The sequence below is a fragment of the Mustelus asterias genome, chromosome 9 (assembly GCF_964213995.1).
Source record: "Mustelus asterias chromosome 9, sMusAst1.hap1.1, whole genome shotgun sequence".
NCBI classification, from domain to species: domain Eukaryota; kingdom Metazoa; phylum Chordata; class Chondrichthyes; order Carcharhiniformes; family Triakidae; genus Mustelus; species Mustelus asterias.
In genome coordinates, this window is record NC_135809.1 from 92,839,297 (window position 1) to 92,855,256 (window position 15,960).

Here is a 15,960-nt window from a genome sequence, read left to right on the forward strand (position 1 = left end):
CCCCCCCACTCCCCTCTCCCACCTCACTCGGGCCAACTGCTACATTCCTCAGGTTGTGCTTTGACACTGTGCACCTGTGTTCTGCCATTCTGATCTCTTAACAGACACTCTTAGCACCTTTCTCAGCTGTTATCATCACCATTTACATTCCGTTTGTCTTTTTGTCTATGCCATTCCTATCTATTACAACCCCCACCCCACCCTCATAGTATAAACCGTATCTAATTTTCCTTGTCTTCAGCTCTGACAAAGGCTCATCCTGACTCAAAACGTTGGCTCTATTCTCTCTCCACAGATGCTGTCAGACCTGCTGAGATTTTCCAGCATTTTCTGTCGAAGATGTCAAAGTCATTATTCTGATGAGTTGTTATAGCCACAGAGATATGTTTTGACTCAGGCAATTCCAGATGATGTTACACCAGAAGCGCAACACTTTGAAAGTCCAGAATGATGGACTGCTCCAGAGATCTGTTATTGTTGCAATTCTTTAACATAGTTGCAAATGATACATCTCTAGAATTCTCCAGCCCATTCACACAGGTAGTTGACATCTGCCTGGCTTCAAGAGATAGAGACTTCAAAAAAGTTTGAGCACAATTTGAATCAAGACATTGGAAAAAGTGGATCGAGTGTGTCAAAGACTGTACTGTCATGATTCTACCTTAATGATGTCAATGTTTCAGCGGAACTCAACATTTTGTGGATGGAGAATAGCAGGGACATAGCTGAATACCGATGTATCTCGGAGTAACTCTAGATCAAACACTTGCCGACAAAGACAACCTCACCATGTTAGATCAGAGCATTAACAGCAGAAAATGCCTCCAAAATAAACATGACGATGCAACTTGGGGAGCTAATGCACAAAGGTGTTCAGCTCATCATTACCTCTGCTAATTTGGGAGAATAATGCACTTGTTGTGAATTTAAATTCTTTCCACAAAAAACTATTGAAAATAATGCCTACTTTTCGGCCAACAAAAGCCAAATGGTTACTAGTCCTCTCAAATATTTAGACTCCTAATATCAGGTATCATAATGCAGCAAAGAACTCCTCAAGAGAAAACAGGAGATGACGCAATTACCACTTTTCAATTTTATATGGAATACTTTTCACCAGTGACATCAGAATAAAACAAATCTGGATGAGCCTACCAATCATCTCCAGGTTAGATAGTGCCTCATTATGGCAGACTGAATGGGGATAAGCTACTCCTCCAGAAGAAACTCCTTCCCCATTACCAAGCCTAGTAAGAGAGGCTGGCCTTATGCTGCTGTTCCATTTCTGGGGCATTCTTTGGATGAGGAGTGGTAAGATGTGTGGTAAATGGCCATTCTTGAGGACTCTGGAATGCCCTGTGTACACACAGTAAGAAGTTTGACAACACCAGGTTAAAGTTCAACAGGTTTATTGTTAAACTTCTTACTGTGTTTACCCCAGTCCAACGCCGGCATCTCCACATCATGCCCTGTGTAGCCATGGTGCAGCTGAGGATGCCATACATCCACTGAGTGGCTCCTTCATTCCCACTGACCTACCAGAGGGAATGGCCAGACTCCACAATGTTGATCCTGAGGCCACTGAAGGACTAACACATGTATGATGCCTACCAAGCCCCTTGATACTACCCACCTTTTTGATTTATGGCTTGTTTTGAATTCTGCCCTCTCCAATCTTTACCATGGTACCATGTCTGCATTCTCAAATAACTTTTTGCCTCTATTGATAAGTAATCTCCAGGATTGTCAGTTTTAAAAATCATTTCTCTGTAATCTCCCCCAGAGCACTGATTTTTAATCTTTCTCTGATTGTTGACTCTAAGAACTTTCTCTTTCTAATTATTGATCAATACCCTTGTGTTACTCATCTGCGATCACCTTTTCTCCCCAATAATTGATCTGCAATATATGATCAATGATCTGTCTCTCATTAAGATTCATTTACCTCTTATTTTGTTCTGGTTATCCGTCAGTAAATGCTACTCATAATTTGGTTGAGTTTCTGATTTTCACACTTCCTGATCTCTGTGATTATTAGCCTGTAACATTCAATCATGAATCTTGCTCCAATTATTGATCAGTAATGCTTGTGATACTTAGTCTGTCTCAGGAAACAGGGGGATGGGGGTAGGCACATCATGTAATCTTCAGTGATGAATGAGTTCCAACATTCAGGGCTTATTGTTAAAACTGGACGTGTTATGAGACCATAAGAGACCATATGATATAGGAGCAGAATTAGGCTATTTGGCCCATTGAGTCTGCTCCAACATTCGATGATGGCAGATATGTTTCTCAACCCCATTCTCTCTCACCAATCACGAACCTATCTATCTCTGTCTTAAATGCACTCAATGACATGGCCTCCACAGCCTTCTGTGGCAATGAATTCCACAGATTCACCACCCTGTGGCTGAAGAAATTCCTCCTCATCTTGGTTCTAAAAGTGTCATGCCCTCAGATCCTGGTCTCTCCCACTAATGGAAACCTCTTCCTCACATCCACTCTATCCACATGTATTGTTATTCTACATGGTGTCGCCTTTCCTCCTCTATGAACGGTATGCTTTGTCTGTATAGCGTGCAAGAAACAATACTTTTGACTGGACACTAATACATGTGACAATAATAAGTCAAATCAAATCATTACCTGTTGTGGTTTAGGTCAGGGAAAAGTTTATAAAGCAGCTTTTTGGCTTGAACACCTTTAGAAAAGCCCAAAGCTGGAGCAACACTAATGATCAGTGAGTGTAGCCCTCTTCCTCTACCTGATAATTGAATAGCATTCACTCACTTTGATCACTAATCAGCAACAAAGTAACTGCATCCCAGCCATAAAACTCCCCAGAAAGGTTGAGATGTTGCCACTCTCACCCATTGCTTTTTGCCTATTGATGTTTAAGTTGGAGTTTATTTATTAGTCACAAGTAGACTTACATTAACACTGCAATGAAGTTGCTGTGAAAATCCCCAGGTTATTTTTCTCAGGGATCTTTCTCTCTCTCATTACTGCTGAGGTGCCAGTCTTACCGTAGCGTCCTGGCCCGCGTAGTGTCCGATCACCCGGGCGCCTCCCGGGTGCCTCTTGCTGAACTCGCTGATATCATAGACCTTCCTGCGGATCACCAGCCAGCGGTCGCTGCGGCTGCAGTGTCTCTGCACCTCCTCCCAGGTGAAGAACCTGTCCCGGCCGCACTCCGTGCCCATCACCCGGGCTGTGTCTCCCTCCCTGCCCGGCCGGCCTGTCTCTCAATCTCTCCCCCCTCACTCCCCGGCCAGCCTGTGTGTCAGATCCCGAGCGCTCTGTCGGCTCCCTCTGCCTCGCATCCCCTCCCCTGCGGTCCCCCTTCCCCAGCCGGTTCGCCCCAACTTCAGCACCACATCCAGCAACAAGATCCGGGAGATCCCGCCCCTTTCCACACGGTATTGGATCATTCCCGCATCAGTCACGGTGATTATCCGCAGCGATTGGTCCCAGGGGCTGTCAATCAGATGAGCTGCTCCGCTATTGGCGAACATCCTGGGCGGGAGTCAACCCCTTCCCACATCCTATTTGTCGAGAGAGGAGCCCATTCACGAAATGGCAATTGCTATTGGCTGATTCTGCAGCACGCGGTTCAGGCATTGTCTTTCATTGGTGGATGCATGGACATCAGATGTCCTGAGAGAATGAATGGAGTGTATCCATGAGAGTGAGGGAGTGTATCCATCTCTGTGTTGCCCAATGTCGGCTGCAATCACTCAGTCTCAATTATTCAGATCACAGTCTGTCAGCTTGCCAGGAAACAAGATGGGGTGGGACTTGAAGGCACTTCAGATGCTAAAGAATTTAAGGCTACAATCTGGCTTTAAAAATCATAGAATCCCTACAGTGCAGAAGATACCATTCGGCCCATCGAGCCTGCCCCGACAACAGCCCCACCCAGGCCCTATCCCCGTAACCCCACAGTTGTAGAAGCTCTTTGGAACACATAAAGGGCAAAAGAGTAACTGGGGAGAGAGTAGGACCTCTTAAGGATCAACAAGGTCATCTACGTGCAGATCCACAAGAGATGGATGAGATCCTAAATGAATATTTCTCATCAGTGTTCACTGTTGAGAAAAGCATGGATGTTAGGGAACTTGGGGTAATAAATAGTGATGTCTTGAGGAATGTACATCTAACAGAGAAGGAGGTGCTAGAAGTCTTAAGCGCATCAAGGTAGATAAGTCTCCGGGACCTGATGAAGTATATCCCAGGACATTGTGGGAGGCGAGAGAGGAAATTGTAGGTCCTCTAGCAGAGATATTTGAATCATCGATAGTCACAGGTGAGGTGGCTGAAGATTGGAGGGTAGCAAATGTTGTGCCTTTATCTAAGAAGGGCTGGGAACTACAGGTTGTGAGCCTCACATCTGTAGTGGGTAAGTTCTTAGAAGGCATTTTCAGAGACAGGATCTACAGGCATTTAGAGACACAAGGACTGATTAGGGACAGTGGGCATGGCTTTGTGAGTGGAAAATCATGTCTCACAAATTTGATTGAGTTTTTTAAAGGGGTAACCAAGAAGGTAGATGAGGGCAGTGCAGATCATGTTGTCTACATGGACCTTAGCAAGGCCTTTGACAAGGTTCCACATGTTAGGTTGTTGCATAAGGTTAAATCTCATGGGATCCAGGGTGAGGTAGCCAAATGGATACAAAATTGGCTTGATGACAGAAGACAGAGGGTGGTTGTAGAGGGTTCAAAGTGGAGTCACAGGTGAACAGAGTGGTGAAGAAGGCATTCGGCATACTTGGTTTCATTGATCAGAACATTGAATACAGGAATTGGAACGTCTTGTTGAAGTTGTACAAGACATGGAATACTGTGTACAGTTCTGGTCACCCTATTATAGAAAGGATATTATTAAACTAGAAAGAGTGCAGAAAAGGGAAGAGATACAAAAGGGTCCAGAGGGGCAATTTTTTCACACAGAGGGTGGTGAGTGTCTGGAATAAGCTACCAAAAGTAGTAGTAGAGGCGGGTACAATTTTGTCTTTTAAAAAGCATTTAGACAGTTACACGGGTAAAATGGATATAGAGGGATATGGGCCAAATGCGGGCAATTGGAACTAGCTTAGGGGTTAAAAAAAGAGATGGCATGGACAAGTTGGGCTGAAGGGCTTGTTTCCATGCTGTAAACCTCTATGACTCTATATTTACCCTGCTAACCCCCCCCCGACACTAAGGGACAATTTTAGCATGGCTAATCCACCTAACCCACACATCTTTGGAGTGTGGAAGGAAACCAGAGCACCCGGAGGAAACCCACGCAGACACAGGGAGAATGTGCAAACTCCATACACTCCCCAGGGCTGGAATTGAACCCAGGTCCCGTGAGGCAGCAGTGCTAACTACTGTGCCATTGCGCCGCCCACAGACTCACAGAGTCAAAATACTCACAGACAATAAAAAATAAACATTGAGACAGAATTTAATATTTGTCCTTTTTTCACTCCTGTCTCACTAGATCACATCCCTCAGAAATGTGGCAATGTTTCCCATAGAGAGAATTCCTGTGAAACAGAATAACTTCAATACACCAGCTAATTTGTCACAGTCAGATCCCAACAGTGAGATCAAACATGTCAATCTAGAAAACTAAGGAGTAGCTGCAAATCACCCCCACCACAAAACCTTGGTTTTTAGTATGTGAAAGCAGCTGACTTTGTAGCTGAATTGTAAATGCTGGAAATCTGATATCAAAATGAAATATTGGAGATAAGAAAATGAGAATGATACATTCTGATATATCACCCTTCACCGCAATAAAGGTAGGCATTTTATTAAGTTTATTTATTTATTAGTCACAAGTAAGGCTTACATTAACACTGCAATGAAGTTACTGTGAAATTCCCCTAATCGCCACACTCTGGCGCCTGTTTGGGTCAATGTCCCTAACCAGCATATCTTTCAGACTGTGGGAGGAAACCGGAGCACCCGGAGGAAACCCATGCAGACACAGGGAGAACGTGCAGACTCCACACAGACAGTGACCCAAGCCAGGAATCGAACCCGGGTCCCTGGCGCTGTGAGGCAGCAGTGCTAACCACTGTGCCACTGTGTCGCCCACATGGGTGCAGAAATAAGGCTGTACATGGGGGAAGGAAAGAAAAGAGAAGTAATGGATACACTAATCACATGGAGAGTTAATAGATGAAATGACTTCTAAAATATTTAATATAAAATTGAATATATAATTGAATACATTAATTAGATGGTGCAGAGATATAAAAATGGACAGAAAATTAGCAAATAATGGGAATTGAAATACATAAGTTAGAAAGTATAAGAAATAATAACCAATCAGCAGAAATGGCAAATGTATCAGATATGAAAGTAAACAAAAAATGCAAGTGGAAAAAGTCACAATAAAAAATAACACATACAACTGTGGTGTGATCTTTTGCAAGGTCCAAACTCCAAATGTTAGCTTATCTCTTCTATCCCTAAGCACTGGCAGGCCTGCTGACATTGCAAGAAAATACAGGGTGTGGTTAAAGTCTGAAGTTACTGACACCACTATTCATGAGTTTAAGCTGGTAATATTCTCCCTGCTTAATGCTGTCCCTTTCTCCCTCCACACCCTTTTGCAGGATGTGGACGATTCTCTTGTTCCCTTCTCTCCAAAGGGGCAATCCCAGAATCTTCATTCTTTTCCTAAAACCACACCCAAACTCTCTCCTCTGTTAATGAATACCTAGTAAGAAGTTTAACAACACCAGGTTACAGTCCAACAGGTTTATTTGGTAGCAAAAGCCACACAAGCTTTCGGAGCTCCAAGCCCCTTCTTCAGGTGAGTGGGAATTCTGTTCACAAACAGAGCTCCGAAAGCTTGTGTGGCTTTTGCTACCAAATAAACCTGTTGGACTTTAACCTGGTGTTGTTAAACTTCTTACTGTGTTTACCCCAGTCCAACGCCGGCATCTCCACATAATGAATACCTAAACAGTTGGTCTCAGCAGTCTATTCAATTTTTAAAATATTCGTTCATGGGATGTGAGCATCACTGGCTCGGTCAGCATTTATTGCCTCTTGTTAATTGCCCTTGAGTAGGTGTTGGTAAGCAGCCTTTTTGAACCACCTTTTGAACCACAGGGACTGTGGTCTTGCACAAGGCTGCTCGGGAGGAAGTTCCAACGTTTTGATCCAGCAATAGTGAAGGAATAACAATGTATTTCCAAGTCAGGATAATATGTGGTGGTGTTCCCATGGATCTGCTGCCCTTGTCCTCCTAGACCGTAATGGTCTTGGGTTTGGAAGGTACTGTCTGAGGAGCCTTGGTGAGTTACCGCAATGCATCGTGTAAATGGTACATATTGCTGCAGTGGTGGAGAGAGTCAATGATGTTTCATAAGGTGCTAATCAAGTGGGCTGCTTTGCCCTGGATGGAATCTAGCTTCTTGAATGTTGTTGGGGAATATTTCATCACACTCCACACTTCACAAGCTTGGTCAGGCTTTTAGGGGTTAGGATGTGAGTTACGCACCGCAGGATTCTTAGCCTTTGACTTGCTCTTGTATGCACAGTATTTATATGGCTAGTTCAGTTTTTGGTCAATAGTAACTGTTAGGGAGTTGATCATGGGGGATTCAGCGATGGTAAAACCATTGAATGACAAGGGGAGATGGTTGGGTTCTCTCTTGTTAGAGATGGTCATTGCCTGGCACTTGTGTGGCATGAATGTTACTTGCCACTTCTCAGCCCAAACCTGGATATTGTACAGGTCTTGCTGCATGTTGACATGGACTGAGGAGTGGCGGATGATACTGAACATTGTGTTCTCATCAGCAAACATCCCCACTTCTGACCTTATGATGGAAGGAAGGTAATTGATGAAACAGCTGAAGATGGTTGGGGCTAGGACACTACCCTGAGGAACTCCTGCAGTGATGTTCTGGAACTGAGATGGTTGACCTTCAACCACCACAACCATCTTCTTTTGTGCCAGATATGACTCCAACCATCAGAGTGGTTTCCCCTTGACTCCCATTTACTCCAGCTTAGCTGGGATTCCTTGATGCCATATTCGGTTAAGTGCTGCCTTGATGTTAAAGACAGCCACTCTCACCCCACCTCTGGAGTTCCACTCTTTTGGCCATGTTTGAACCAAGTCTGTAATGTCAGAATCTGAGTGACCCTGGTGGAACCCAAACTGAGCATCAGTGAGCAGGTTAGTGCTGAGTAAGTGCCACTTGATAGCATTGTTGATGACCATTTCCACCACCTTACTGATGATCAGGAGTACACTGATAGTGTGGTAACTGATCAGGATGAATTTGTTCTGTTTTTGTGTAAAGGACATACCTGAGCAATATTCCACATTGCCTGGTAGATGTCAGTGTTGTAGCTGTACTGGAACAGCTTAGCTAGGGGTGTGGAAGGTTCTAGAGCACAAGTCTCTAGTGCCACAGCTGGAATATTGTCAGGGTCTATAGCCTTTGCAGTATCCAGTGCCTTCAGCCATTTCCAGATATCATGTGATGTAAATCGAATTGGCTGAAGACTGGATGGACAGTGAAGTCCCCCATCCAGAATACATTCTGTCCCCTTGTCACCCTCAGTGCGTTTACCAAGTAGTGTTCAAAATGGAGGAGTACTGATTCATCAGATGAGGGAGATGCGGTACTTGGTAATCAGCAGGAGGTTACCTTGCCCATGTTTGACCTAATGCCTTGAGACTTCATAGGGTCCAGAAGATTTCCAGGAAATGCCCTCCTGACTGTATACCACTGTGCCACCACAACTTCTGGTGGGTCTGTCCTGTTGGTATGACAGGACATACCTAAAGGTGGTGATAGTGGTGTCTGGGATATTAGTGCTGAGTAAGTGCCACTTGATAGCATTGTTGATGACCATTTTTACCACCTTATTGATGATCAGGAGTACACTGATAGTGTGGTAATTGATCAGGCTGAATTTGTTCTGTTTTTGTGTAAAGGACATACCTGGGCAATATTCCACATTGCCTGGTAGATGGTAAGATTCCGTAAGTATGATTATGCCGAGGGGTGCTTGACCGGTCTGCGGGACAGCTCTCCAACTTGTGACAGCCATCACAATCAAAAACAATTCTATATTTATTCAATATCTACACATGTCCATTTTCTAGAAGTAGTCACTAAATAATGAACAGGAGCAAGATTACTATGTGTCATTCTTCGCCCTAATTCAGAGGCACTAAAACTGATGAACATTGCCTCAGATAAGCTAATTTAGCATGAACTTGGGACAGACTTTCCAGTTTGTATGCCTCAGTTATATTTGCCTTTACCAACCATGCATTTGACCATGAAGTTAATTGTTGCACATTACCTCTCTTAATTTCTATCCTTCTTCTTTATTTTCCTTTCAGACAAGCAATTTTGATATAAATTTGTATAGTTTTGTGTAAGGTCATATTTAAGTCTGACTTTAATTGGGTACATGACCATATAAGATTGTCAAAAAATTAAATACTATACCTGAAACTTAATCTTATTGAGCTCCATCAAATCTAAAAATTACTGAAAACTCATGTTTTTTACTGACTCCAACCTGGGTTGGTCCCATGTCTAGGATGGTAATGCATTTAATTAGTGCTATTATTAGACTAACCATGTATCCTGAGTGACCTAAATTAAACCAAATTCATAGTTAGGGGAGGGAGTGGGAAACAGATGAATGGAGAGATGGAAACACTGTTTGGCAGATGGAATGAATGAAGGAAAGAGAAAAAGAAACATTCTGTTGATGTAAATAGCAAGATTCCAGATATGAAGACTTGCATTGAGCATATGCACAAATTTATAATCTTTTAAAATTAGCATTTCATATATTTTAATTATAGATTTGATTTTACTGTTTGTGACATTAGCACACAGGTGTTTAACATAATTGTGTATTTTGCCTATTGTTTTAATGATGGCATTAATAAACTCATTAAACTAACAGAGAAAGGCGATATAACATGTTAAGGATTCAGTTGCTAATGTTGTAGCACCAGTGTTTAATAGGATTATTTAAATATATATATAAATATGTTATCACTTTTCGTGATGTTATCAAGCCATGAAGACTGCTGCTGTATCAAAGAGTTTCGTTTTTGGAACTGAAGCCTTCTCCTGTATCTGTGTCATGTACCTGTCCCAGAAGGTGTCTGGATCATGCTGCTCATCCCCAAGCTCCATTCTCTCACCTATTTGATATTGAACCTGAGGGTTCCACTCAGATCCACATATTCAGCCCATGTACCCAAGGTTGGTTCTGTCCTTGACCTCTTCCTGCTCACCGAGAGAAATGACAGCTAGGAGAGGAAAATAGGTGTGTAACAATCACCCTGCGCCAATCATATCATTCTATTCCCTCACAAGTACCTTGCACTACCTCACTCTATCCCACTCCTACAGTTACTTGTTATGTAAGCCCCCAGGTCTTCCTCAGTCAATGTGGTGCAAGTTTACTGAATTGCCTTAAGGACAGTTTCTTTTCCCTGCAATGCGAATGCTGACCTCTTCTTAGCCATCCATTTCGGCCTCCAGCTTTGCTTGTCGACAGCAGCCCGAGTCTCCAATGGTGAACAAGAACTACCTTTCCAAGTTTTCAGCCAGGCAAATCTGTTAGTAAATATGAAAGAGTACAATGTTTTGCTGAAGTTTGTAAAGTTTCCATTACAAAATTATCAACTGCTTGATTTCCCCTTGCTTTAACTTCAGAGATAAAAAGTTACATTTTAGCTATCTGTACAAATTCTCAAATACTCATTTTTTGTCCTGTCTTTGATTTTACAGACATTGACATGTTACACTCTTTAAACAATGTTTCTGCTTTGAGTTACATGATGTGATCCATCTGAAGAGAAACTTTCTAATTTATTAATCACTGATTATTATTTCTGGATTCTTACAAGGCTGTGCACGTTCTTAAGTAAAACATATACTGCCTCGTGCCGACCCTCCTTCCCCTGCCCCACACACAGTGTATACACACACACACACACATGCACACACACACATGTACACACACACACAAGCAGGCTGGATTTTCATTCTAGACATGGGTAATGAGAGTCAGGAAATTTCCTAGCTCACTGTGCCAATGTGATTTGATTCATTGTTTTTGTACAGATGCACTGAATGTTTCTACAAGTGAATATTCATGAAGGGTTGATCTCTGATTTTGATCTCTGATTTTTATTGTTATATATTAGTAAGGAAGAGAATGTTCGCCCTCGATTTAATGGGATTTCGTTCCAGGGGCCAGGTGCTAACTGGAGTCTGACATGCCAACGCAGGAAAGAGTTCGGAGACAGCCACAGGGTCTGCTAGGTTGTCTGTTGGGGCTTCGTCCCAGCTACAGTAAGAGCAATAAATGTGCCTTTGCAAAGAAGGTCTGGAGTGAGATGTCGAGGTTCATCCCGAGCAGCTCGGTGACGCAGGACTCTGTGTTTCCAGGGACGCACACCGAGACAAATATCAACTGCTGCTGGAGGGTCATCAGCTCGGTGAGGGACGCTCTTTGGCCCGCCCGAAACTTGCTGATCTTCCAGTGCAAAGATTTGTTCTCGATCGAGTGTTGCAGACAGGCACATTCCAAAGCCCAGGACCACGTGCTGAGGGACACTCTCAAGCTTGGGGCAGCCGCCGCAAAGGCACAATGGGGATAGGCCACCGTTTAAAGCCTTTCAACCAAGACAGACCGAGGGGCCAGTAACTCTTGGACTGCATAACTGTGCAACTTCATAAAAACAACAGCACACAGTGAAATGTGATGAATGTATATAGTTTTTGTTGAAGAACTGAACTGTAATAAATGTAATGTCTTGGAATACAGCACTGTAAAGTATTGTAAATATGGTTGTTTTTGGCACTGTTTATAATTATTGGAAATGTCGTTTCTGCAATGGTTTATTTGAGGATATTTATGAATAAAGTACATCTTCGAAGTAAAAAAAGCAATAAAACAGGAAGCAGCCTTCTCCTGTTACCCCCTTACTCCACACCAGTGGAAGGATGTATTGCACTAGAATGGATGCAGAGGAGATTCACCAGGATCTTGCCCAGGCTGGATAAACTGGGGCTGTTTTCCTCATGGCAGAGAAGGCCAAGGGGGGACCAAATTGAGGGGCATAGATAGGGGAGATAGGAAGAAGTTTTTATCCTTAGTAGAAGGGTCAATAACCGGGGGCATTGTTTTAAGATAAGGGGCAGGAGATTTAGAGGGGATTTGAGGAAAAACCGTTTCACCCAGAGAGTGGTGAGAATCTGGAACTCACTGCCTGAAAGGGTGGTAAATGCAGGAACCCTCACAACATTTAAGCATTTAGATGAGCACTTGAAACACCATAGACACAAGGCTATGGACCAAGTGTTGGAAAATGGGATTAGAATAGAAGCCTATGATGCCTGCATATCAGACTGGGCCCAATACGCAGACCACATGTTACTTTTTTGAGGCGAACAATATTGAGGGGACGAGAAGCCGAGAATGTTCCTTTGATTTGATTTGATTTATTATTGCCACATGTATTAGTATACAGTAAAAAGTATTGGGCCCGATTCTCCCATCGCGACCCACAGCTTTTCTGGTGGGTCTGGTCGGGAGAACCGCATCGTCGGCCTTTTTCTGGGATTTGCGCATGCGCCGGGAACGCATGCGCATCTCTCAGAGCCAGAGAACAGTCGGAGTCCAGACCACGCTGGAAACCGGCAGGAAGGGAGGTAAATCATTTGAATCTTTTTTTAATATGTTTTGCATGTGATTATCGGGAACTTGCCGGGCCCGATTGAATCTCTCACCCCGCCAGCAGTGCTTCATTCTGGCGGGGTTTAGAGTAGCTCTCCCCATTCGGGCGGCGGGGGGTGGTAGTGCCGCCTGGGCAGGGGAATCCTGGTAGTGCCAGCCTGTACCCCCTGGCACTGTCCAAGGGGCAAAGTGACCATGCTCAGGGGGCAACTTGGCATTGTCCACCGGGCATCAGGCAGTGCCAAAAGGGTGGTGAATATTGTGAGTGGGGCCTAGGGGGCGATTGATGGTGGTGGGAGGTCCCACTGCCACTCTGCAGACAGGATCAGTCTGGGCTGGAGGGAGGCCTGCAATCAGGGCAGGCTGGGGGGGAGGTGGTGGTCTGCCGGGGAGGCTGCCTCCAGGGGCGGGGTCTGACCCCAGGGGGGTCAGCAGGGGGGGGGGGTTCTGCCGGGATGAGGGGGGTGGGGGGATCGCCATTGCTTGGAGGGGTGGGCTGGACATCGGGGCGCTCCAGGGCATGGGGGGGTGGTCAGGGCTGGCCCGGGAATTGGTGTGGGGGTCGCGATCGGGCCTTGGGGGGGGGTGGGCGCTGGAGCGGCAGCACTGTGGAGGTCCTGGGCTGGCCAGTGATCGAGCTGGCCAGCAAATGGAGAGACTGACAGATCAGGGCCACTGCACATGTGCAGAGTTCCAGAACTGTCAGCCTCTGAACCCAAGATCCCAGTTGAAGCCGTCCTCATGTGTGCAGAACTAAGCCAAGTTCCACACACATGAGGACGGCCTCAACCGGGATCTTGGGTTCATGTCACACTATCTGTAATCCCCACGACTTGCCTGGGCTTGCAAAATCTCACTAACTGTCCTGGCTGGAGACAATACACATCTCTTTAACCTGTGCTTAACCCTCTCTCCACTCACATTGTCTGTACCTTTAAGACTTGTTTACCTGTAAAGACTCGCATTCCAACCATTGTTTTGTAAATTGAGTTTGTGTCTTTATATGCCCTGTTTGTGAACAGAACTCCCACTCGCCTGATCAAGGAGCTGCGCTCTGAAAGCTTGTGGCTTTTGCTACCAAATAAACCTGTTGGACTTTAACCTGGTGTTGTGAGACTTCTTAATATGCTTACCCCAGTCCAATGCCGGCATCTCCACATCATGGTTAGTGAATTAATACAGGAAGTGTATTCCTAATTTACCTTCCTTACTGACCGTTGCATGCCCTACTATGGTAACATCAAAGGTAGTCTTGGGAGGCATGGCAGCTGGAGGCTTTCAACAGCATTAAACAGAAACTTTTGCCTCTAAATTTATTGGCTCATTTTGACCTCAGAAAGGACCTTATCTTGACATGCAATGCCTTCCCTTATGGGGTTGGGGCAGTACTGACACATCTCTGGAATGGGACAGAGAAGTCTATTGTGTACACATATAGGACCCTCTCAGATGCTGAGCCGATGTATTCCCCGAGTGAGAAAGAGGAATTGGCAGTTGTCTTCAGTGACACAAAATTCCATCAATCTGTCTACAATTGATCATAGACGCTTCATCAGAGTAACTGATCATGACCATTGCTGGGACTTTTTAAAGAAGACAAGGAAATACCCTCATTGCCTCTGCCTGAATACAGTGTTGGGCCTTGTTACTGGCAGCTTATAAATACCTCCTGGAGCACTGTCCCGGGACCCGGATAGCTAACGCTGATGTACTGAGTTGTCTGTCATTGCCCATCAGCCCGGCTACGCTACCAGCTGTGGAAGAGGTTGTGATGACCCTCAAATGTTTGGACACCTTGTTGGTGTCTGCAAGGCAAATCAAGGCCTGGATGTTAAAGGACCCAGTCCTATCTAAATTAAAAAAACATCATATTACAGGGGGATTCAGAGGATGGTCCTTAGATGAAATGAACCACCACTGGACGAAGAAGGACGAGCTGCGTGTTGAAGAAGGCACCATGATCTGGGGTCTCCACGTAGTTGTCCCTTGCCCAAGGTGTCATCCAATACTTATGGAATTATACCATAGCCACCCTGGGATTTCAATGATGAGTTACCTATGGTGGCCCGACCTCGAGGCTGACATTACCGACTTGGTCAGCTGGCATGAGTCATGCCAAAAGAATCTAAAACTCCCTCCCTCAGCCTCCCTCCATCCATAGGAGTGGCCTGGTAGGCCCTGGGTGCGAGTGCATGTGGACTTTGCTGGGCCTTTTGAGGATTCCATGGTCTTAATTATGGTCGATGTGCATTCCAAATAGTTGGAGATACATCGCATGGGTTCCACCTTTTCCCATGCTACCATTGGAAACGACGACAAAGTTTCTGTACGCATGGGATATCTGAAGTTCTGGCCTCTGACAATGGCACTGCCTTTACTTGCACCAAGTTTCAGACCTTCATGTTTTCCAATGGAATCAAACACATTAGGACAGCACCTTATCACCCGCCATCAAATGGGTTGGCTGAATGAGTGGTGCAGACTTTTAAGCTCGGCATTAAGAAGGAACCCGCAGCATCCAGCAAATCTGCTGGCATAGTTTTTATTTGACTATAGGACTATCCCTCACACAATGACAGGAATCATCCCAGTGGAATTGTTAATGGGACGGAGGCTTCAAACAAGATTAAGCCTACATTTCCCAAATCTGGCGAGGAGGGTAGAGACCCAACAAGAGAACCAGAAGAAAAACGATGGTTCTGTAAGGACAGAAAGAATTTTCAAAACCAGCGATCCAGTTCATGTGAGGAAATTCGACGATAGCCTCGGCTGGGTCCCTGGGATCAAAACGGAGAAAATGGGACCTGGGTCTTATAAGTGCAGGGCAAAATTGCCTGGAAGCACCTGGATCATCTGAGGAATAGATAACTCACCTGAGTGCAGGCCTTATTACCAACCATGGGGAGAACCACTGTCAGCAACAAGCCACGACTGGATGTCGACCCCACACCTGCCCCTCTGGGTCATAAGGATACGGATTCCGAGATGGAAGCGGAAGAGACCAGCACCCCCACTGAAGCAAGGCCTCAAGAAGAACCAGTGTTGGTGGCTTTACGGCCCTTTCATTGGAAGCGAAGGTTTCTAATCCGCTTCACACTCTCTGATCCGGTCCTGCTACCAATCGATCCCAGGCTAATTGGCAAGCAGCAGAAGAGCTCCTCCTCCCTCTCCTCCACAGCGGAGGTGCGGGGGAAGAAACAGACTTGAGAGGGGGGAG

General features: G+C 45.0%; 1 protein-coding gene across 1 annotated transcript in view; it reads right to left on the reverse strand.

Annotated features, from left to right (window-relative positions):
- LOC144498834 (acyl-CoA (8-3)-desaturase-like) overlaps positions 1 to 3,366 on the reverse strand; it is a 51,290-nt gene extending 47,924 nt beyond the window's left edge. Inside the window, exon 1 of the mRNA XM_078220581.1 lies at positions 3,030 to 3,366. Within this exon, the coding sequence (XP_078076707.1) occupies positions 3,030 to 3,206 (177 nt within the window). The 5' untranslated portion in view covers positions 3,207 to 3,366. The remainder of the gene's footprint in view (positions 1 to 3,029) is intronic.
- Positions 3,367 to 15,960: the final 12,594 nt, after the last annotated feature.